General features: G+C 49.2%; 1 protein-coding gene across 2 annotated transcripts in view; it reads right to left on the bottom strand.

Moving 5' to 3' along the window:
- Nucleotides 1-22,755, bottom strand: part of Cnih3 (cornichon family AMPA receptor auxiliary protein 3) — a 107,320-nt gene extending 84,565 nt beyond the window's left edge. The window contains exon 1 of one of the 2 annotated variants that reach the window (XM_032915263.1): nt 21,687-22,755. In XM_032915263.1, coding sequence (XP_032771154.1) covers nt 21,687-21,767 — 81 coding nt within the window. In that variant the 5' untranslated portion in view covers nt 21,768-22,755. The remainder of the gene's footprint in view (nt 1-21,686) is intronic. The other variant, XM_032915262.1, reaches the window with a different exon arrangement.
- Between the last annotated feature and the right edge of the window lie 1,010 nt (nt 22,756-23,765).

Here is a 23,765-nt window from a genome sequence, read left to right as displayed (position 1 = left end):
CGGCGACACACACAGTGAAATCTCAGCAGATGATGACAAAGTTCCCCCCAGCACCACCCAGCATCTTGTGCCTGAGTTCAGCACTGATCCCTGCCAAGACAGTGGGATGCCAGAGAGTCATGAAGGGGTTCTCATTTCCACGGCTCTTCCTCCCTGCCCACTCTGGGCACAGCACTAATGAGCAGAGAATAGCTAGAAAGGCGAGTGGGGGTGCTGAGGGGTAAATAAATTATTCAGTGATCACAGGATCCTGAGAGACACAAAGAGTCTAGGAAGCTCTGAGTCACCCTGGAGAGCATGTGACTTCTCCCAACAACTGACACCGACATCCTTTGCAAAGAAAGGGCTTTTCTAAGCAGCCCTCCTCAAGCCAGAGTGCTCAAGTCTGGGCTTCTCGGCCCTGCTTTCTAGAAGAGGAAAGCATGGTCTGCGAGCACAGGTAGCTGGGCAGGGAGCACACAAGTGCCATGAGCCTAGGGTACCCTTACACACTTACACACTTACACACAACTGCCACGAGCCTAGGGTACTCTTACACACTTACATATAACTGCCACAAGTCTCGTCTACCCTTACACACTGACACACAACTGCCACAAGTCTAGGGTACCCTTACACACTTACACACTTACACACTTACACACAACTGCCACGAGCCTAGGGTACTCTTACACACTTACACACAACTGCCACGAGCCTAGGGTACTCTTACACACTTACACACAACTGCCACAAGTCTCGTGTACCCTTACACACTGACACACAACTGCCACGAGCCTTGGGTAGCCTTACATACTTACACACTCAAGTGTAAGCAAGAGAGAATGGAAGGTGCCAAGACATCCATTGCTATGGATGGACGATATGGGGAGCCCACACAGGTCTGAATTCCATCAGCATCCAGGGAGGTGTAAACGGAACCCTCAGGGCAACAGCTCCCAAGTTCCCACAGAGGGCTACCAGAAGGGTAACAGCCTTTCTGGAGCCCTTGGGTCCCTGCCTTCAGAGAAGGGATGAGAGGAGTGATACAGACGTCTCCTTTTTTATTTTATCTTTTAAGATTTATTTATTTATTTTATATATATGAGTATACTGTAGCTGTCTTCAGACACACCAGAAGAGGGCATCAGATCCCATTGCAGATGGTTGTGAGCCACCACGTGGTTGCTAGGATTCGAACTCAGGACCTCTGGAAGAGCAGTCGGTGCTCTTAACTGCTGAGCCATCTCTCCAGCCCAAGGAGTCTCCTTCTTAATGAAGAAAAGAATTCACCGCTCACCCCCAACCAGGGAGTCCGTTTCCTAGGAAACGCAGGAGGGCTCCCTGCCTGTTGAGGGAGGTATGCAGCACCTTAAGCAAACAGGAATCAAACAGGAATCCTGGATGTGAGAGGCAGAATCATCAGGGCCTTCCCAGAGGGGGGAACATGGAAGCAGGGACTCTTTGGGAGGACCAGGTGTTCGAGTCAACTGAGGGGAAGAGGAGTGGTGACAGGATGGACGTCACTTGATGCAGGGTCTTAGAAGGAGAATGACAGAACACCGCTCACAGAGACACAATGCCAGAATGATGGACAGGGCCAGCACTTCAGAAGCTTCCTAAGCAATGCATGCCCAGTAGGCCCTGCACCCTCGGAAGCCTCTGAGAGACAATGCCAGGGGTGGGAGAGGGGAGACGGCAAGCCGCTACCCCTGCAACCTCTTCCTTACAGGGCAGGAAAATAAGACCCAGGAAGATGCTGAAAAGAAGAAGAGACAAAAGAGAGAAACCAAGCAACATGATCTGAGCCAAAGCCTGCCCATGTCCTCTGCGCCTGGGAATCTCTGACTGCTCTTAACTCTTCACCAGAGTCCTGTGCCCACACTCCAAAGTGTCTTACCTGGGACGCCTCTCAGGGGCTGGGTATCACCTAGACAGATGGCTAAGACCCCTAAAGGCTGCTTTGGAGTCTAAACTGCAGGATATCCTTGCTCTGCAGGCTGCCCACACCTTCCCATGGACCTGTTTCTGAATCTCACAATGTGAGCCTTTTCTCTCCTGTATTGTTAGATGGGGAACAGCCAAGCAGGGTTTCTATCCTGGAGACTATAAACAGGAAACGCTACTTGCTTAATTTCTATTTCTTTCTGACCTGCCCGTCTGAAAAGCAGATATGACAGTTCTCTGCAGACAGGGGTGGCAGATGCCACTGGCAAAGTGGAGATAGCTAGAGGAGCACAGAGGCCAGATATTGGAAGTGCTTTGTCCCTATTGGCTGAGACGGTAGTGACAGTAAGCAGACAATTCAAGCAATAAGACCTCAGTCACCACTTGGGGACACCCAGTTATAACCTGGCCCAGCCTCGTGGCCACTAAGACTCTACGGAATGGATGACGCCACCACAGAGAGAAAGGGTGTGGCTCCCACAATGGTTTGCAGTGGTGGGATAACTCACACCTGAAAATACATGGCCTTCACACTTTACACAAAGACTGTGTCAAAGTGGAGGAGCGGGGGACGACCAATGCAAAGCTCGGGGAACAAGTGTCTTGTCTTGCGTGATAATTGAAGAAAAGGCAAGCCAGGGAGGGGAGGGAGGGACTGTTGGTCAGTGGTGGTTCTGAGCTAGGCTCCCAAGTGCAGCATAACTCTGGGTTAGGGTTTGTGTTCACATGCCTGCTCCTAAGGGGACAAGATAATCTCCTAAGTATGAATGCTAACTCATACGTGACTAGGTAGATAGACAGGTAGACAAATAAAGATAAGTGGATGATAGGTGACAGAAAGATGGATGGATGATAGAGAGGTGGTATGAAGTATGATAGACTGTTAACAGACTGATTGATAGATGATAGAGGATAATATATAAATTTATATATATGAAACATTCAAGACCCTCCAACACTTTCCTCAGGGCTGTGCGATATTTAAAATATGGGGATTGGGCTAATATTATATGAATTATATAATTCTCTCTGTGTATGTGCGTGTGCATGTGTGTATGTGCACGAGCGTGCGAGTGTGTGTGTGCTTAGACTAGAGGTCAATGTCGGGTCCACTCTCCGCCCTATTTCCTGAGACAGGCTCTCTCACGGAAACTGGAGCTCACCGGCTAGACTGGTAGACTGGCTGCCCAGGGAACCTTTAGGATCCACCCGTGTCTACTGCCCAGTGCTGGGTTAGAGGTGTACATCACCGTCTCTGGAGCCTCGCATGGACTCTGAGGATCTGAACTCAGTTCCTGATGTTTATACAGCAAGCTCTCTGCCCACAGAGCCATCTCCCCAGCCCCTCTTGATACTTTGTTTTTGGGCTTTTTGTTTGTTTGTTTGTTTGATGTTTTTGGTTTTGTTTTGAAAGTCTTGCTATGTAGTTCAGGCTAGTCTTAAGTTTATCATAATAGTTCTGGGATTGCCACTATGTACTTCTTATTTAATTAACACATTCCTTTTTATCCCATCTAGAAAACAAGCTAATTCGCCAAATCCAGTTGTGACTTCCTTGCACACGCAGCTGAAAGGACCAAGGACACGTGACCATATTCTTGACTTACGCTGCTGTAAAGCACTTACAGACCATGAATCTGGTACATAGGGGACTAAGAACTCCCTCTGGGGTTTGCTTCCCACAGCTGTGGCTTTGGCCATGTCACCTTGCCACTGGGGTTAAAGGACTCTCAGTTTCAAATGGGAAGGAAAATCCAGTCTGGATTCAGAACAGCAGAGAAGAAACCCAACCTTCCCCCCACCCCCCAACGTCCACCACAGGACAGCACTGTCAGCCAGGATGAAGTGCATGCACTCTTAGCAACAAGGTAGTCACACTGCTCCTGGCTTAGCTGCAAACCCAAGCCCTCTCACTGCCCTGAGGGTTTGGAGGACTACACAGCTGCTTGCTTGCTCCTCTTGCACAAATGTGGTGATTAGTGTGTTAATAGAAGGAGGAAATCTTTAAACGAGGAAGCAGGTCAGTCGGCAGCGAAGCTTTTCGCACGGCTTGGGCGGGGCACGCATGCGTGTGAACAACAGCCAGCCGGGCTGTCCCATGGCATCTGGATCAACATGAGTTCTAGACCCTGCATTCACCGTCTTCCTTAAAGAACTTACTTCTAACTGGCAATGCCATAGCCACAGCCATTTCTCTGGTGGCTTTCACTTCCTCCTCTGACCCCTGTGTAACCATCCCAGCATGGCGAGCAAAACTGCTTTTATCAGAAGAGCCAGGCAGCCCACAGCTCTGAGACAGAATCACAGTTCCCCTGAAGAGGTGAACCATGCCAACCTCCCATTCACAGAGCCAAACCACGTACTCTGTATACAGAGAAAGTTGCCAGTTCTCCAGTCCCACAAGCGAGGACACTGCTGGGGATGTGACTGTCATATCAAGTGACACAGACAGGGTCCTGCCTGGCTGGCTGTGTGTAGCAGGGGACTTCTCAGCACAGGTTCACGGGGCCATGGTGGGTCAGGAGCAGAGTCAAGGGAAGAACCACTCAGTGTGTGCACAGGAATGTGTAGGAGGCCAATCACTGCCCAGGCACCATCCGGTCTCTCCCTAGCCTGGGCTCACCCACTAGGCTAGGTTGATCGGTCAGCCAACTCAAGGGATCTGCTTACCTTTGCCTCTGTTACCTCTGCTACTCTGGAGTTACAAGCACGTACCACCCTACCTAGCTTGTTTATGTGTGCTGTGGGATCGAACTCAGTTCCTTATATTAAGCCAATCTCCCTAAGCCCAAGCCCAGGGACTCCTTTTTCCTCACTCTTGATTTACACTTGCTGCCATTCCTTCTATCCAAGGAGCTTTGCTCAGGTGCTGGCTGTGTAGCCTCAGGGGTGGGGAATGATGATTGACAAAAGCATGCTGCTGCCTCCTGGGCCTCAGAGTGCTGATGAGGAGAAGGCGGCCCTTTGCTAAGAGCTGGTGGACAGCCATCACCTGGGGGAGGGACACATTCAGGGCTGTCAGCACAGTGAGTCAGTCTTGCTGGCCAGACCACAGACGGCCGGCCTCATCGAGCTGAAAAACCCAAGCTAAATAAGGTCTTTGCTCCCAGCTCACAGGAAGGCAAGGCATTCAAGGCTCTGTGACGACGTGATAGCAATTCTGGTTTTAGAGAGATGCTTGTTTTTCTTGAGCATGGGCAAGATGAGAGGCTAAGTGACCAGGCAGTGCATATTGGCATTTCTGGTCCCCCACCCTTATAAAACATTTTCCCTATGGTCTGAACTCTGTGGAATTCTCTCTGTTCCCTCTCCTTTAGCACAGTCCTAGAGGGACAGTGACCCAGGTCCTTCCATTGTGCCTGAAACTCATGCTTAGTCAAAGGTATCATATACAAGATCTCCTAGGGAGAGAGAGAGAGAGAGAGAGAGAGAGAGAGAGAGAGAGAGAGAGACAGAGACAGAGACAGAGACAGAGACAGAGACAGAGACAGAGACAGAGACAGAGACAGACACCAGAGCAGAGAGCCAAAGCTGGTCATTCCGCACTTTAATGCTGGTTCTCAAGATTGTTTTCTCCATTCAGTGAGTACCAGCTCCTTTCCAGAAATCCCTCTTTAGACTGATTTCCACGAACCTTAATGATACACCACTTCACAGAACCTGAGACTATAAGAAAGACCAGAAAAACTGAGGAAGGAAACAAAGGACCCTGGCAGCGTGTGGGGGAAGAATGGTGGAACCCAGAACTGGTGGGTCTCAGGTTTCCTCCTCCAGGTCCTGTACCTCATAAACAAGGAGATGGAGACTTGGGAGGTGTGGGGGCTGCATGAGATTGGGGGAGGTTTGCTGAGAGCGCACAGCCTGTCAGCTGCTGGCCCCTTTCTAGGCCACGACTTTATGTCTAAAACTGCCAACCAATGAGAGAAAACCGTGTCAAGACCAAACACCAGACTTTTCTCCAGTCAGCACATATGTGATGCTGGCCTCTGCTCAATTCCCAATCGGTTTCCAGAACCTCCAAGAAAAAGTAGTCTGGGATCAGTCTCAGCCCAGCAATGAAGGAGTGGCTTCAAGTGACAGCACATCGATTCCAGCCCTGTCCTGTCCTCAGATAATGATCCCAATCTCTCAGAGACCATCTCACCCTGCCCACCATCCAACACACTCCATCTCAGCAGGGCTTAAGAATTCGTTCCTGAACTAGGAGTGGTGGTGTATGTAGGTCTTTATTCCCAGCCCTGAGAAGGCAGAGAGGCCAGCCTGGTCTATAGAGCAAGTTCTAGGATAGTCAGGGCTCAATTGAAAGACCTTATTTAAATAGAACGGGGGAAGCAGGCTGGCAGGCATGCATGCATACAGACAGACAGACAGATAAACATACAGACAGAAAAACTTCCCAGCCTTTTCTCTTGCTCCATCCTTGTGAGCCCCCAGCACCAGTTTGTTGCCATGGCAATCCAGAAACACACACCCCCCCCCCATCAAATGAAGGGCCCCTGCTTCACCCAATGACCTACAATGACCTGTGACAATAAGGATAACAAATATCTGTTCCAGATTTTAGGCAGCCTGCAGAGTCGCTGGAATAGAATGTGACCACAGAACTGGGAAATGCGACCATCTACACAACAATTCCAAATTGGTCCTGTGGGGTCCTGGTCTGTCTGGAAACACTGTGAAGCAGTTTACGAAACAGACAACAGCAACCAGACATGTAGCATGTTGTCCACATGCACAGGTTCATACTGGACCTCTCTCCTGGTATCCTGGGACACCCATGAAGTAGAGTGGTACCCTCACAATCTATGCCCCCCATCCTGACTCTCAAGACTTCTCAAGTTCTATTTCCTCATCCTGCCAGAACTAGATCATCATTTAACCCCTCCCTAGCCACACTCCTTCAGAGAAGTTACTAATTCCTTTTCCTAGTCAGGTTTGCAGAACACATTTAAATAGTTCTTTAGCCAAGATACAAATGTCTCTATTATACAGGGGGCCATCTGGGATGCCACTGCTAGCCAGCCATGTTGCTATCAACTCTTTTTTTAGAGTTCATGAATCAGTTGCCAATGAGGAAGAAAAAAAGGAGCTGGTGCCAAGACTCCCTTCTCCTCCCCTGCACTTTTCCCCAGCAGGAGAAATGGATCCTAAAGTCAAAATGGACCATGTGAACAGAGAACCAGAAAATATGCTGAAGACTGATGCTCTGGAAATGTCAGCCCACGGTTCCAGACATCATGGAGGTGGGAGGTGGTGGCAGCTTACTTCCCAGCCCTGGAACCTACCAGCTGGGCTAAGCGACACTGTGCAGTCTTCAGGAGATCTGAGGCACATGCAGAGAAGAAATAAAAGGAACCCAAGAGCAATGGAGAAAGGAGCCAAGAGGGAGGAAGAGCGGACAAATAAAACCGAGGCACGGAGGTGGGGGCTGGGATGGCGGAGGGAACTGGAGTCCCCTGTTCTAGGACCATTACAACAACCACAGACTTCTGAAGCAACCTCCCCAGAGCCCCTGCAGGGGAGTGGTGAGGAGCTGAGCTCTACCTGCCTGCTGCTGGATACAATGTAAACAATGTAAGTGGCAGCTGTACCTGCAAAGCATATGAATGGGAAGCCAATGAATGAAGAAGGCCCATGAGGAGCCTGCCTGTGGCTTTTCTCTATGAGAGAGAGAAAGACCGGGAGAAAGGGAACCAATGGGTCAGTCAGAGCCTATCTTAAACACACTGTCTGTGGCTTTTACAGACCTTCAAAGGGTCATCAGCTCTGGCTCCCCCTGGCCAGACAGTCTCCTAAGTGTGGCTCCTGGCTGCTGGCACTCCGTAGGAGGGTGGGTAACGGAGTTAGGAGCCCTCAGCCACAGGTTCAGGGTCCAGCTAGAACATTCAACCACACTCTGCCAACTACACCAGTGTAGCCTCCTGGACAGTTCCTCCCCTCGCTCTGCTACAGGAAAGAGAACAAAGTATCGCCTACAAGACAGGTGTCTGCATCAGCATGAGACTTGCGCAGCTGTGACTTTTTTGGTGATAATGAGGTAGGGATTCGTTTTCCTTTTTTTTTTTTTTCAATGAATGGGTGTTTTGCCTGCATGTATGTCTGTACAGCACATGAATGCCCGAGGCCTAGAGAAGCCAGAGGAGGGTGTCAGATCTCTGGGTATTGTAATTATAGATGCTTGTGAGGTACCACGTAGGTGCCTAAAATTGAACCCAGGTCCTCTGCAAGAGTAGCAAGCTCTCTCCACCACTAAGCCATCTCTCCAGCCCCTAACTATATCTTTTAATGAATCTGGCTGAAAGCACACACACTTTAGTGTTTAATTCTCCAGGCAGAATTTAAACAAACAAAAAACCTAGAAAATACAACTAGCCTCCAGTTGTCACCAGTGAACTGACAGATGTCCTATGCCCATTTCCACTGCCATGCACAGCATAGGCCCCCACAGTGAAAGTGTGAGTTCTCAGCTCCCTTACAGGCCAGATAAGGCTGCCTGCCTGGCCCACCCCTTTCACCCCAAGGGCAGGCTGCACCTCTGTAGTGACTCGAGATAAAAAAATGCAAATCAGGTTTTAATGAACTACAAAATTTTTTTTTGCAAGATACCCTTTTTATCTCCTAATAGCAGACGTACTTGTCAGTTCCTATACAGCCCTAAATGTTCTCAGCCCTAAAGTCATGGGAAACACTGGCAATCTCTTCCTGATAGAATCCCCTGGAAGAAATGGTGCAGACTACAATAAAACCAGCCAAGTATTTCAGTGTACACATCTGGGATGTCCCAGAGGTCCACTGTTGGAAGCCTGGTCGCTAGTGATGTTAGTTTGGAAAGTTCTGGAAACTCTGGGAAGTTGGGCCTAGCTGAAGGAATTAGGCTATTGGAAGTTTCTTCTTATGGGATAAGTCTTAGACCCCTCTCTCTTCTCTGTTTCCTGGCTGCACTGATGAGACCTATTCTGCTCCACCACTCTCTCCCTGCCGTGATAGACTCTTAAGTCAGCAAAAGAACTCTTTGGGTCCTTAAATGGTTTCTCTTAGGCATTTGGTCCCAGTAACAAGTATGATTAACTTCAGTGGTACCTGGCAGGGGCCAGAGGATCAAGGAATAGCAGAGAGTTAGTACAGAAAAGATGACTCAGAAAATTTCTCTACATAAGATTAGAAGAACCACAAAATATCATATGATCATGGAGTTCTGCTTCTGGTATTTACACGGGAGAACTGGTAGCAGTCTTGGGCAGACATCTGCATACTGTGTTCACAGCAGTGTCATTTACAATGACAAGACGGAGTAAGTCAAGAGGATTAGTCAGGGTTCTCCAGAGGACCTAAACCAAGAGCGTACATGATTACAAGAAGGAATTTATTAGTTGCCTCACACAGTCCACGTCCCAGCCTACTAGATGGGGCCACTCACATTCAAGGTGAGTCTTTAGAGTTTCCTACCTATGTGCCAGTCGTATCTGGAAATGCCCTCACAGCCACACCCAGAGTGTCCCTCACCCATTCTCTAGGCATCTCTCAATCCAGTCAACAACCAAGATTCAGCATCCCGCCAACTGTACACTGATAGATGAATGGATACGTAACCTATAGCACGTACATCTAATGGAACATTATGAGATCTAATAATATATCATGATTGTGATATATGCCATCTCCTGGATGGGCCTTAAAGATGTGCTAAGTGAAACAAGCCAGGCCAAAAGGAAAAATGGTGCATGCTCAATTTATATAAGATACCTTACTTAAATGAAGAAAATATATACATCATAGGAAGTGGAGAGGCAGATGCCAGGACTAAGGGGAATGGGGGGGGGGGCTATTTGACTGGTGGGTTTCAGTCTAGAGGTGAAGTTCTAGAGTTGGGTGGTGGACGGGTACAAAATACACTCCATGCACTTAGGAAGGGTCTAAGGGTTAAAACAGTTAAAACAATAACTGTCTTCTGTATTGTACCACAATAAAAAAAAAATCAAATTTTAAAGATGTGAGAGAAGCTCTACAGACCCCAGAGCAGAAACTGCAGGCCTAATGAGACCCCTTTCTCTCTCGTGGGTAATAGGGGACATTTAGTTAAAGGGTAGATGCAGGACAGAACTAAAGGAAACAGGCAACCTGGGGAGCAGGGCTGATTCTAGCCATGCACAAGACCAATTAACCGACATCTGGGCAGAAGCCAGTTCAATCCAGTACTCATTTGACTGGCGTTTGCACAAGTTCTAGAGAAGGAAGGAAGTAGCCAGCTCCTGACCTCCATGTGCCTGAATGGATCGAGGCCATAGTCAAGCCTTTAGCTACAGTGGGCTAATTGTGTTTTTCTTGTTTGCGGTTGTTTTTCTGCTGCCAAGAACTGAACTCAGGGCCTGGCAAATGTCACAAAGACACTCTGCCAAGACTATACTTTCAAGGATCATTTTATGGTTCAGATATTCTACCACAATCCCCAGTCCAACTTCTTATTCTAAGACACTGGCCTCAGAGCCAGGTAGTTAAGGAAGCCTCGGAGGCCCTGCAGAGCAGATTGGGCTAAGGAACTCCTCACTCAGAGGGCTGTGAGCTGTGCCTTCCTCACCAGGAGCCATCCCGCACCCTTCCTCTGCCAGTCAGCTGCTCTCCCACTCTTCCCGTGCCCCTCTGAGCTGCATGTATGCTGTCCACCCTGGGCAGCCAGGAGAATATGAACAGGCAGAAAGCTGTAGGGGCAAGCCAGCTGGCCACCTTCCTACCCGTGCCTCTTTCACGGCTTCCTCTGAGCTTGTGAAGTGGCAAGGCCCTCCTCACCCTAGCCAAACTTCCAGCCCTCCCACCTGAAAGTGAGATCATACACTAACGAGAAAAAAGAGAGCAATGTGATGTTGGTAATGTGGAGACTTGGAGTATCTGTAATGCTTATGAGAAGAATATGTGAAATGCCTTTGTAGAGGAGAGAGAGAGAGGGGAGGGAGGAGAGAGAGAGAGAGAGAGAGAGAGAGAGAGAGAGAGAGAGAGAGAGAGAGAGGTGCCGAGTCCTGAGGTAACAGGGAGGCTTGGAGAAACCATTCTCTCAGGCAATGGTATCTGGGCTCCTGAACTCTGTACCAAACAGGTACACTGTGCACAAGTCCTGGAGACAGAAGGAAGCGGCCAGCTCCATACCGTGATTCCTCTTCCAGGCACAGGGAAGATGCAGGAACATCCCAATGTGTGCCGTGCTCGTCCTCTGTACACACTACCCAGCAGGGCCACCTGCTTGGCAGAGCCTTGCAGGGGTCACCACGATCCCCAAAGCTTCGGCTCCTCTTCTTCAAATGAGAAAATGCATAAGCCTCTGGTTTCACGGGTCAAATGAAGCTCCCAGAGGGTACTTATTCCTGTCAGCCGTCTGAGAGCCACCCCCCGTCAGCCATGCACTCAACATGCATCCAACGTGTTCCTTAAACCTCTCAGCGAGACTGTAAGCATGTTGTTGTGGTCAGCTTCTACATCTGCTGAGAAGCCAAGGCACACGTTCACACATGAAAATATATGCACACACAAGAGTGTTTGTACATGTGCGGGCACACACACACAGGCACAAATGAGCCTCCCAAGTTTGTCATGTCATGGGAGCAGGCGACAGACCGAAGTGAAGAACGGTTAAAAAAAAAATGGGAACAGAGGCATACAGTAGAAAAGAACATGGAGAATTTAGATCCAGGAGGACATGATTTTTTCCTTGTGGCAAGAGTAATAAATAACCATATTCAAGGGTCAACAGTCTAGCTTTGGTGCTGGGACCCTGAGATGGTGACTAGTGAGAGGCTAAGCTCAAAGGTCAAAGGTCGGCAGATGTCGACAATGCCCAGTATCTTCCTACAGCGCATAAAGAGCTTAAGCTGAGTCTTCAACCCCATTCCCTGCTGCAGGATCATCTAACCAAGCCTCTCATGGTTTTTAATGCCTACAACGCTGTTCTGAGTTTCCTTTCTGTTGCTGTGATGAAACATCCTGATATAAAGCAACTTTGGGAAGGGGGGGATGTTTGTGCCAGCTTACAATTCCAGGTGGCCATTCATCATTGTGGGGAAATCAAGGAAAGAATTTCAAAAAGCTTGACCCTGTTACATTCATGATTGTGAGAGCACAGGAGGATATATACATGCTTGCTTGCTTGCTTGTACTCAGCTATTTCTCCACTCTTTTAAACAGTTCAGGAACTGTGCCTAGGAAATGGTGCCGCCCACGGTGGGCTGGATCTTTCCATATTGATTAAGTTAATTAAGGCAATCCTTCATAGACAGGTCCACAGGCCAACCCCATGTTGACGGTTCTTCATTTAGACTCTCCTCCCAGGTGCTTCTAGTTTTAATCAAGCTGACACTTAACCATCGCCAGTACCACACCGTGCATGCAAAAATGCTGGTGGCCCCGTTTCAGTCTATCAGCCCACTCTTGATTTGGATGCCTTTCTCATCCTTTTCGTTTCAGCTTCGTTTTAGCACATGTAAGAAAGCCTTGTGTTTGCCTCTCTTTCTATGCTAAATTAAAAAATATTTGCCAGCCTCATCATTAAGTTCTACATTGGTATTCAGAGACCAACTCAGGATTTAATTGTGCACTTGGGAATTTTCATGACCTTTATGGGATTTAATCAGACTCCCAGTGCTATTAAGCATTCAGAAGTCTCGGTCACCCATGAAGATTCAGACACTGGACACGAATGATGCCCCCCCTCCAGCAGCAGCTGCCTTAGCCCCCTCCCCTCCTAGATCTGAGGTTGGATGCATGGACACAGCTTCCCTGTCTTTCCTGTCTGGAGCAGGACTCACTTGGTGCATCTTCTACTCAGAAGAATTCAGTTTCCTCTCTAAAGTCCCGTCAGCCACCATAAGAAGCAACCTGAACTGCAAAGACATCAGCTGGAATTTAATATCTGCCCCCCCAAGCCACAAGGAGATTATCTACATCTGGTTGCCGAGTGGTGAGGGAACTGCGTATTTCATAATTATGATCAAAAATGGGTCTCATGGGGACTGGAAAGATGGCATAGCAGGATGAGGCACTCGCCACCAAGCCTGACAGCCTGAAGTATGATTTCTAAGACCCACACAGTAGAAAGAGATGACAGTGACTCCCACAAGTTGTCCTCTGACCCCCATGCATGTACTGTGGCTGTGTACATATGCACATACATGCACAATATACACACATAATAAATGTAATAAAATTTCAATGGTGAGATGGTTTGTATATGTTTGGCCCAGGAAGTGGCCCTATTAGGAGGTGTGGCCCTGTTGGAGTGGGTGTGTCACTGTGGGTATGGGCTTAAGACCCTCATCCTAGCTGCCTGGAAGCCAGCCTTCTCCTAGCAGCCTTCAGATGAAGATGTAGAACTCTCAGCTCCTCCTGCACCGTGCCTGCCTGGATGCTGCCATGCTCCTGCCTTGATGATAATGGACTGAACCTCTGAACCTGTAAGCCAGCCCCAACTAAATGTTGTCCTTTATAAGACTTGCCTTGGTCATGGTGTCTGTTCATAGCAGTAAAACCCTAAGAGAGATGGGTAATCACAGGGTCTGGTGAGATGGCTCGATGAGTAAGAATATTTGCTTTGCAAGTATAAGGACCTGAGTTTGAATCCATAGGACCTACCTTAATAATAATAATAATAATAATAATAATAATAATAATAACAACAACAACAACAACAACAACAGGCATGGCTATGCATGCCTGTAATCCCACCACTGAGAAGTGGAAATAGGCCAATCCTAAGAGCTCACTGACCACCCAGCCTAGCCAAAAGTGCAAGTTTTTAGTTTAGTAAGAGACCCTATGTCAAGGCAGTAGAGGAAGAGACTTGACATCCTGCTCTGGGCTCAGCATGTACCACATGACACATCTCATCATACAAACACACAAGTCCCAGCTACCCAGTGGGACTTCTATCTAACACCAGCATCAGCCCCTGCAATGGCGATACAGTGCCCCGAATGCAACCTCCTGGGCTGAAGTCGCCTGATAAGATCATTGTTGAGCCTCCATCCAGCAAGGTGAAACTCACCTTCACCCCCCTGCCTTGGCCCTTTGAGCATCTCCCCTCTGCCTAGAGATACTGGACTGAAGTTCACCACTGTGGTGATTTTAACAAGGATGGGCCCCAGCATCCACATATTTGAATGTCTGGTTCCCAGCAGGTGGACAGGTCAAGGATTATGAATGAGGTATGGCCTTGTTGAAGAAGATGTGTCACTGAGGGGGTTGGGGGCTTTGAGATTTCAAAAGCTCGTGCCAGGTCCAGCCTCACTCTCTCCCTCCCTTGTGCTTCTAGATCAGATGTAAGCTCTCAGCTATTGCTCCAGCCTCATGCCTGTGTGATGCCATGCTTCCCGTCACGATGGACATGACTAACCCTCCAAAACTGTAATCAAGCCCCTAATTAAATGCCTTCTGTGAGTTGCCCTTCTGTGAGTTCTCTCTTCACAGCAATAGAACAATAGGGAACCTTCCCTCTCAGCCAGAGCCGCCAGACCTGAGATGCCTCCTGCAGGTCCAGGAATGTATAATTTTAGAAACCATCTATAAGACTGTTATAGGTCTAGGAAACTATTCGTCAAGGCAGAGTTTGTCAAGCTTGGCTGGCCAGTAAATTAGCCAGATGCTGAACTGACTTGTTCTGCAGTAACTACTCTAATCATCACGCCACCCATGGCCTGGATATTGAAGCCACACAAACGGGAGCTGTTCCAGTCCCCAAGGACCTGTAGGCCAGCGGAACCTTGGGGTATAAGGGGGACAGGGGAAATAAACAAGGGGCAGTGGAGTCTTTTCGGGAAATGTGAGAGTGGAATTCAGCCAGTCCAACAGGGAATGGGATGAGTAGACAGCCTTCCAGGGAAGCAAACGAGCCCATTTGGGAACTGACTGGAGCGGACAGTGTCAAATGGGGTGAAACCATTATCTGGACTTAGCTTTGGAAGGCTGCTAAGCTTTGTGGGTAAGAGAGGCCAGGAAGGGTTTTCTTCTGGAGATGGCACGCAGAGATCCTCTCCGCTATTGGAACTCACTCTGGGAGGGTTGCAGCATATGGATTCATGTCGCGGTATAATATAAAAAGGGCGCACAGCCTAGTCCCTCGAGTTCCCACTCCGTGTAGATCCGCGTGCTCCAGCTGTTTCTCTGTTACTGCGTTCACACACTGTCCCCTTGGCCAGTTGTCACCGCACCTGTTATCATCTCATTCCACAGGCCATGCTAGCATGGCCCCCGCCACGCTAGCCCCAAGCATTCTATAGCCTATCACGGCTTCCTGTCACAGACTCTGTCCACACTCCCAACTACCCAGCGAAATCATTACTCAGCAAACTGGAACCCAACAACCAGATTTATGTGTTCAATGCTCAAGGTACAATATATCCACACAATTAATTTACAACCAGTTGATAAGGATATAAACTGCCCACCTAGGTAAGATATAGTTTGTTCATCTAGACACATAAAATCCTGTACACATCCATCCCTTAAGAATAGTCATAACAACTTGTAAATGTGCAGAGGAATCTTATCATCGGCCTCCATGTTCTCTCGGCTGCTTCCCTCTCATTACAGTCTCCTCCTCTCTCAAACTTTTCTCCCGCCCATTCTTCCTTCTCATCCAATGACAGGCCTTGTCCTATCCTGTACCTGCCTTCACCTGCATAATGACATCATCCTATAGATTCAGTCGGGTGAGACGAAAACCCAGAAGGCCAGTTTTGATGGGATACAATGCTCTCAGGAAAAACAAATCAAACCTTGCCCAGAACTAGACTACTTCCTGCTGATTAGGGGGATTGGCTTCCTTAAGTTTAATCAGGATATCTGATTTCTTCTTGTTTCTTCTTTGCACACAACTACGTAACAAACCACTACCAACAACAACCAACCCCACACACACACACTTCTCAGGGTCCTAGCATTTTCATTCCCTCTGAAAACCCCCAGAATTCCAAATGTCACACAATCGCAGAGACCATCTGCAACTGGCAAAAATCTCACCCCTAATAGAGCACGAGGCAAATCGTAGTCAGCCTCTGTGGTCAAGCTGAGGTAGTCCCACATCCCATACCTGATTGAAAAGGAAACACATCCCCATACTATTTCTGTGTTTTTCAAAGAAACCAAAACTCCGAAATTGTCACTAAATAGAGGGCACCCATCACAAAGGTAACGCAGTCACATAAAGGAGATGTACACAGATGAGCCAAGAGATGGATGAGCTTAAAGAGAATCATGTCCTCAAGGGGCAAGGCCCTGAGGAAAGGGGAAGCTACAGTCAAAGCAGGGATCCCAGGCAGAGTGGAAGCAAGAGGGCCAGGGCTGCCTGGAGTGACAGGCAGAGGTAGTCTCTGACAGGAGGTCAGGTGACCGACCACAACGTAAGTCAGTGAGGAAGTGTCCACAACTACATCCAATCCTTGGTGGGTCCTTCAGGGAGTGGCCCACAGAGGCAGATGACAGTGACAGCAAAGGGTGGAGAGGATGCTGTCCAGACAGCACAATGGTGGGAAAATGAGACGCTTCTCTCCTTCTGAAAAGGATATTGGTAGGAGAAAACAGGTCCAGAGAATAAAGCACAGAGCCACAGGAATGCACAGCACAGAACAGAATGCAGCGGCCGGAGGGAACAGGAGGAAAGTAAAGCCAAGTGTGGTGTCAGGTTTGGTACAAGTAGAAACACCCATGACGAGACCACGCAGCTTCACCTGCCTTCCTTCAGAGACTGGGGAGTCAGGGGAGACTGTGGCTCTGCCACATCTCACCTTAGGAAGTCTGGAAACATCAGCGACTGAGGAAGCTCTGCCAGCCAGCACGGGCTTGTTTCCAGAGCCTCGAGTTCTGTCCCTTCCTCTATCCTTACAACATGATTGATGAAGATACAATGGTGACAAGACTGTCTTTGGGAGTGGGCCAGCCAGCACTCACCACAAGCTAAAACAAGAAACAAATACCACAGCAGACAGGAAGAACCACCCCCCAAGTTCATCAGTGCTTTCCATCTCCTGTGGGAAGACCGCCCCCCACTAGTATGACCGGTCACGAGCCTCCCGAAAGGGTTGGTCTTCTTAGCATCAGTTGTAGTTCTCCAACTTCCAAAGCACCACGGTTCACAAAGGACGCCTGTTCCCTTGCTACCTAGGGCATGGTCTCCAAGAGCAGCCAGAAGTGGACCAGGTGAAAGAGCTGGAGAATCTGCTGTGAAGATGATAAGGCGTCTCTGAGCCCCCAGAATCATCCTCAGCTGTGGAGAACAAGGATGGACAGAAAAGGTTCTTCTCTTTCTGCAGAGATGGAGAGAGACCGTGGGGAGGCAGGGGATGGAAAGGACAGGCGACTGCTGCAGGTGCCTTACCCTGGATGCAGAAGGATGGCTTGATCCAAACAGACCAGCAGTGTTAGCCAGAGAAGCCCTGGAAAGTGCTCATGTTTGCCCTCAGCTCAGAGCAGGTCAAAGAGGGTCTCTGGGGAAAAGGTTACAGTGAGCCCCAAGTGTTCTGTTTCACAAAACACCCCTCTCCCCTTTCTTTTTTCTTTTTCTTTCTTTTTTTATTTTTTTATTTTATTTTATTTTATTTATTTATTTATTTATTTATTTATTATGGTTGGGTAACTGGAGAAACTGATATCTATTCCTAGTGGCTGGTCTGAAACAGGCTAGAACTGGCTGAAAGGTTCAGAAATGAAGGTGCTTTGTCTAGGAAAATTTGCCCCTCCGCAGACTGGTACTCATTACTGCCTGTGAAGTCCGTTCAAACTCCAAGGGCAAATGTCACCATGAGCCCAAATCCATTTCAAGAGGGGGTGATACATCAAGTCTTTCTAGAGAGCTTCACTAGGAACTAATTTTATTTGTTAATTACTGAAGTTCAGAGGAACTAGATATTAAAAACGTGAAAAATGGTAACAGAAAGATAGCTCAGCAGTTAAGAGCACTGGCTGCTCTTCCAGGAGAAGGTTAAATTCCCAGGACCCACATGGCAGCTCACAATTGTTTGTAACTACACCTTCAGGGGATCTGACACCCTCACACAGACATATATGCAGGCAAAACACCAATGTAGATAGATAGATAGATAGATAGATAGATAGATAGATAGATAGATAGATAGATAGATAGATAGATAGATAGATAGATAGACGGACAAATGGACAGACAGATGGACGGATAGATGGATGGGTAGATGGGTGGATGGGTGGATGGATGGATGGGTGGGTGGATAGATGGATGGATGGATGGATGGATGGATGGATGGATGGATGGGTGGGTGGACAAACAGACACATAAATATATGGATGGATAAATATGAAAAAAACCTGGAAAACTAAAAGCCTGAAATAAACAGTAATGCATCTTTGATCTTTTCAAAGAACGGCCTCATCTGTGTTTACATAATGAGACCGTCTGCAAAGAGCCTCGGCCAAGCTGGAGCAGAAAGGATTCTGAATTGTGAGTAAACACTGTTCATCTCAGACTGGCTGGAAACAGACATCACTCCACAGAGTGAACTGCTCAGAACACTTGTGAGATTTTTCCCTTCTAAACATCCACGCAAAGCTTTTAAAATGCACGCACACGTGTGCACACACACACACCCCACCCAATCCAATCTTTTATGGACAGAAAGGTGGGTGGTGGTTTTCTCATTGCATATTGTTGCTTTTCAAACTTTTTGGAAATGAATCTGTATCCCTTTGCTTTTATAAGTAAAGTCTAGTTTGTAAGAGGGTGAAACAGAGGCTCTTCTTTTAAAGAGGAACGCATAGAGCTGGGTGTGGGTGTACTAAATGTCTGCAGGCCTAGCGCTTTGGAGACAAAGTTAGGATGAGCGTGAGTCCCAGGCCAGGGTGGACTAAATGTTAATACCCTGAGCCTTGCTATCTTCCAATCAGAAAGTCTAACTCTAAATATCTCCCTTACATAGAAAGGAATGTTTGGAGAAGAAACTATCGTTAAATCAATAATCCAGAGCCAGTGATTACAGCTGGGGCAGGGATTTGACCATAAGAGTCTCACAGACTCAGTTCAAATCCCAAGCCTAACACACACTAGAGCACAAGCTTGGACAAGTTTCAGAGCCATAGTTTCTTCACATGTAAGAAGTCATCTGTGGGGACTAAATGATGCCCTGGTGTGTAAGAGACAAGATGCATGAAGAACACAAAGCCGTGGTCTAAAAACAAAACAAAACAAAGCAACAACAAAAACAAAAAACAAAAACAAACAAACAAGGCTTAAATGTGCAGTTAGCCAGCCTTAATCCATCTTTGCTTCTAGATATCCAGGGGCTGGTGGGGGAGGGGAGGAGGGCTAACCAGAGATAGATACATGTGACGGGTCCCCTCCAAACTACACAGTGGATAAATAGTAACTTCTATTACTCCCCTTAAGCAGGTATGCACATGTACGTAAATAGGAAACAAACACCCCCTGCATCTCTTTTAGCCCAGGGTGACTGGCATTTCGACCACTGCTTATTAAATGCTGATTTGTTACTTGGGATGCCAATACATACGAAGCAATCAGCATGACTCACCAGGAAATGTGTAGAAATATAAGACGGCGGAAAGAAGGCAAATGCACCATCGACTAACTCTCCTGAATTTTCGGTTGAAATGATTACACCATTCCACAAATAACCCACAAGCACAGTGTATGTGTATCGGGAAGTCAGACTGTTTCCGAGTTCCCCTTTCAGCGTTCAGGTACCAGATCTCTGTGGTGGGGGTTGGATTGCTTGATTCATACAGAGAAGGAAGAGTCTAGGAAGTGGACTGACCCTGCTGTCACTGTGCTGTTGCTCCCACTAGGGATGCCAACAGGACCTGACTTGGGGTTTGATTTCATTATAGGGAGGGTAGTTTGGGAGGGGTCAGATTGGGAGAAGAGAGTTGGGGACACCAGGACATGCAACTGTCATTCCCATGTCTCTTGCTCAACTTCACTGCCCAAATCATCTACTTGATCACCTTGTTCTAGAGTATATGTATTACCCTCCCCATACCCCGCCTCCCACACACACATACACTCTGAGGGAGAGAAGAGACTTCTCTCTGGTGACTGCACCCTGCTTCAGGAACCAGTGCAGGGACTGTCAAGTCTGAAGGAGATATGGGTAGTCTCAGGGCCTGCCACCAGGAAAACCAGGAAAAACCAGGACAAAGCAAAACCAGGGAGAAACATCAAACTAAGTGTTAGCCTTTCCAGATATAAAGACGCTGAGAAAGTTCCTTGGGAGCAGAACTCTACTGTATGTTAAAGCACTTCCTACCTTGAATCCCTGCTCTTCCTATCCAGAGATGGCGACTGGGTTTTTTTGTTTTGTTTTGTTCTTTTCCTTATAACTGCCAACATCCTCGAAGTCCTACTGTGTGCAGTAGAACAGATCGAGCAATCCAGGGCAGAGAAGACAGACAAAATCCCATGACATCTAACTGACTTTTCACATTAGCCCCCGACTTCCTACATTGGACCCCCTCTCCCTTATTTCTACATCCCTAAACCAAATGGCAAGTGATTACGCAAGCATAGAAAGAAGTGGAAGCTTAGATGTGATCTACAGGGTTTCTTTTCAGGGACCGGTGGTTAGAAGTCCCTTTCTCTTCCCCAGGCGCGCTCCCTCTGCTCCTTGGCCCCTTAGAGCTCTCATACTACACGCCACTCAGACAAAACATCGGCCTCTCAGCTGCTCCTCAATCTCCTTCCTTCTGGGTCATCTCCTGTTTGCTGTACACAGTCTCTCCAAGACTCCCCAGAACCAGGCCTCCAGGAGCTGGTCTCAGGGTCCCTCCATCACCCAACCCTGCTGGAAGGGCAAGGCTGCTAATGGTGCCCGTGAGGCGCTGGGTCCTTGACTCTCCTTAGCCTTCCCAGAGTGAGAATGGGGCCCTTAAGCAGCTTCAGAAGGAAGCTAGGGGGTCAAGGGTTTGTGAAATGTGACACAGTCCCCAGGAGACGAGGACCTCCTGCACCTCCTCCTTACTCCCCTTCAGGAGTCCTCCGCTCCACATCGCTCCGCACACCACACCTGATGGATGACCTAGGACCTGTCTGCTCACCATGCTGGGTGGAAGCTTGCGCCCTGGAGATGATGGGACTTGTCCAGATCCACAGCACCTAGAACCTTATGTATCCTGGTCTTCCACCCTCCCTCTTCTCTCTTGACTCTCATCTCTCTTGATTTCCCTTCCCCGACTGCCTGGCCTCTCCTCGCTTCCTCTTACAAGGCGCTCTGGTTGTGTTTCCACTTTGTCTCCAATTATGTCTAAACGCAACCCACCACAGATGCTGACATTTTAAATGTTTAGTTGTTATAGTTACTTGACTAATTGCCTGGGACACCGGCAGCGCTTCTTCTCTCCTGCAGGCAAGAGAGGAGGGGGGTGGGGTGCGGAAGCTGGGCAGAACGGCTTTTGAGCCACTACTCCTAGCCGGGCTGGGACACCTGGCCACACCAGGAATGTGCCCCGCAGGGAAGCTCCACGGGCTAGAGGCTTCATTTAGCCAAGGCAGGTAGGCGCCCGGGGCGGTACTGCCTAGCCTCGGGATGTCAAGAACTGTGTCCCCTGCCCCAGACAGGGAAGATGGACAAGGTCTGCCCAGCAAGTACTTCTGCCTGGCTTCACGGTCCGCCCACGCCCGCAATGTATGAAAGGCGGGTGAAATGAGGAAGTAGAAGTGGGCTTGGGGGGGAGGGGTGGGCTTAGGAGGAGGGGTCGGCTTTGGAATAAATGAGAGTTAGAAGCGGCTGCAGGTTACTCACGTGCCAGATAGCGAAGAAGATGAGCGCAGCGCAGAGCACCAGGGACAGCATGTAGCAGAAAGCAGCGAAAGTGAAGGCCATGGCTGAGGACCACTGATCCCACCACACACAAAGCCGCTCCTTGGAGACCAGTGCCTTCCCAAATGAGAGCCAGAAAGATGTGTAGTCTGCACAGTCTCGTCAAAAAACAAACAAACGGCTAGGAGCACCCACGACTAGCAGAGACAGAGTTGAGGGTCAGCGAAGCCAGGACGATTCCGGCAAGGCTGGAGATCCAGGACCTGGAGCGCCCATAGGCACAGAATGTCACTGGCGACAACTGTTCCCCTAGCCGAAGAAGAAACCTAACCAACAAAGAACACCTCCAGACCGGTGTCAACTAAAGAGGTTCTCCAGACCAACAGACATCGGGTGCGAGGACTCCACTCAGGACCAGGCAAGGAGGTCTGGTCCCCTGGAAAGAGCCCTCTCTGTCCGTGCCCAAGCAAAGAGGTGGGGCGAGCACGCCACCCAGACTTCAACAGTGCCCGGCCAGGTGCCCGGGCTCCGGATCCCACAGCTGCTCTGTCCCCAGAGCACAAGTCTTTAGGTGGCCGAGGTGGGCCAGGTCCCGTTAGCCCTGCGCCCCGGGCTAGGGTCTCCCAGCGCAGCTATGCGCACTGAGATGCATCCGTCCCCGGCCCCAACCGCGTCCCCCCGGCCGCCGGCTTCGGTAACCCGGTGCCTGGGAAACTGGGTCGGACCGGGACGGCGTGGGCTCCAGCCTAGATGGCCAGCTCCCAGCCGGGCGGCTGCGGCGCAGGTTTCCGGCCAAGTGCTGCTCGCAGCTGAGCGGGGCTCCACCTGCTGCTGCTGCTGCTACTGCTGCTGCTGCTGCTGTCGCGGGCGCCGCGAGGATTGCGGCGCTGGGACCCCTCCCTCGCGGCGCCCCACCCTTGCCGGCTCCAGAGCGCGCCCTCCCCGCAGGCGGAGACTGCGGCGGCGGGGGACCGGGGAGGAGACGCGGTGCGCGCCCTCCTCTTGTAGGAAACTTGCCGCCCCACGCGCGGAGGCGGGAGGGGCAGGGACTCTTTGTGCACGTGCGCCCCGAGCGAGTGGGAAGGCGGAAGGCTATGGCGATGACACGACCGCAGCCCCTAAGCTTCCAACCTTTCGTGCACACCAGAGCGGGAAGTGAGGGGACTTGGTTGAGGGAGTGGTGGGCTCCTGTTGGTTGGGTTCTTCTTAGGCAGATTTCCCAAACTGTAATGATCAGAGCTAGGATGTCTTTACAGCTCTGCCTTGAGCCCCTCACAGGATCCCTGGCATCCTCCACTATCCTGCTCCCTCTGACCTTGGGATTAGGGGAAGCCGGGCTGCGGTGGGATGAGGCGAGGCTTCAGCAAGTGTTTCTGTGTTGCTCTGCGTCGTTACTAAGAGCTTACATACACTGTTGAAAGCAGACTCGCCCCTACCTCCAACTTTCTTAGCCTCCTTAAATAAAACCTGAAGGGCGATGAGTGTCTTCAAACCCAACGGGACCTAACAGGGAGCACGTGGAACCCAGTCAATCCATAAATGTTAGGGACTGATAGATAATACGTGCCTCTGCGGCAAAGATTAGCATCTTAGAAATTTGTATCATAACGGGTCAATGAAGAAAAAAAAAAGTTCCAATCCTGCAGATAGAACTTGGATTTTGGATGAGTCAGCCCAGGAAGCAAGAAGAAATGTCCTGAAAGATGACTAGCAAGTAAGTCCCCTGGGAATCTAGATGTACACAGTGGTTTGGGGTGCATCTCATAACATCAGATTTATGCACAGAAAAGAATGCTTCACTCCCACCCTCCCCAGCCTCTGTACCTTAGAGGTTTTCGTCCCCTCTTCTGCCACCTCTCCATGATGGTCCCTGAAACTTAGGGAGAAGAGGTGTGAGAAGGCTGTCCATTTGTGGCTGGCTGGGCACCCCCTGCATCTTGACAGGTTGTGGATTTGCACTAACTGCCCTCCATTGCACAAGCCACTTCTCTCCTGAGGTCTGAGAGCTGCGCTAACCTATAGGGAGAGAGAAACAAAGTTAGAAGACAATTTGATACTTCC

This window comes from Rattus rattus, chromosome 10 (genome assembly GCF_011064425.1).
Source record: "Rattus rattus isolate New Zealand chromosome 10, Rrattus_CSIRO_v1, whole genome shotgun sequence".
Taxonomy (NCBI): domain Eukaryota; kingdom Metazoa; phylum Chordata; class Mammalia; order Rodentia; family Muridae; genus Rattus; species Rattus rattus.
The sequence above is the reverse complement of the archived record's forward strand: the minus strand, read 5'-3'. Positions and strand labels throughout refer to the sequence as shown.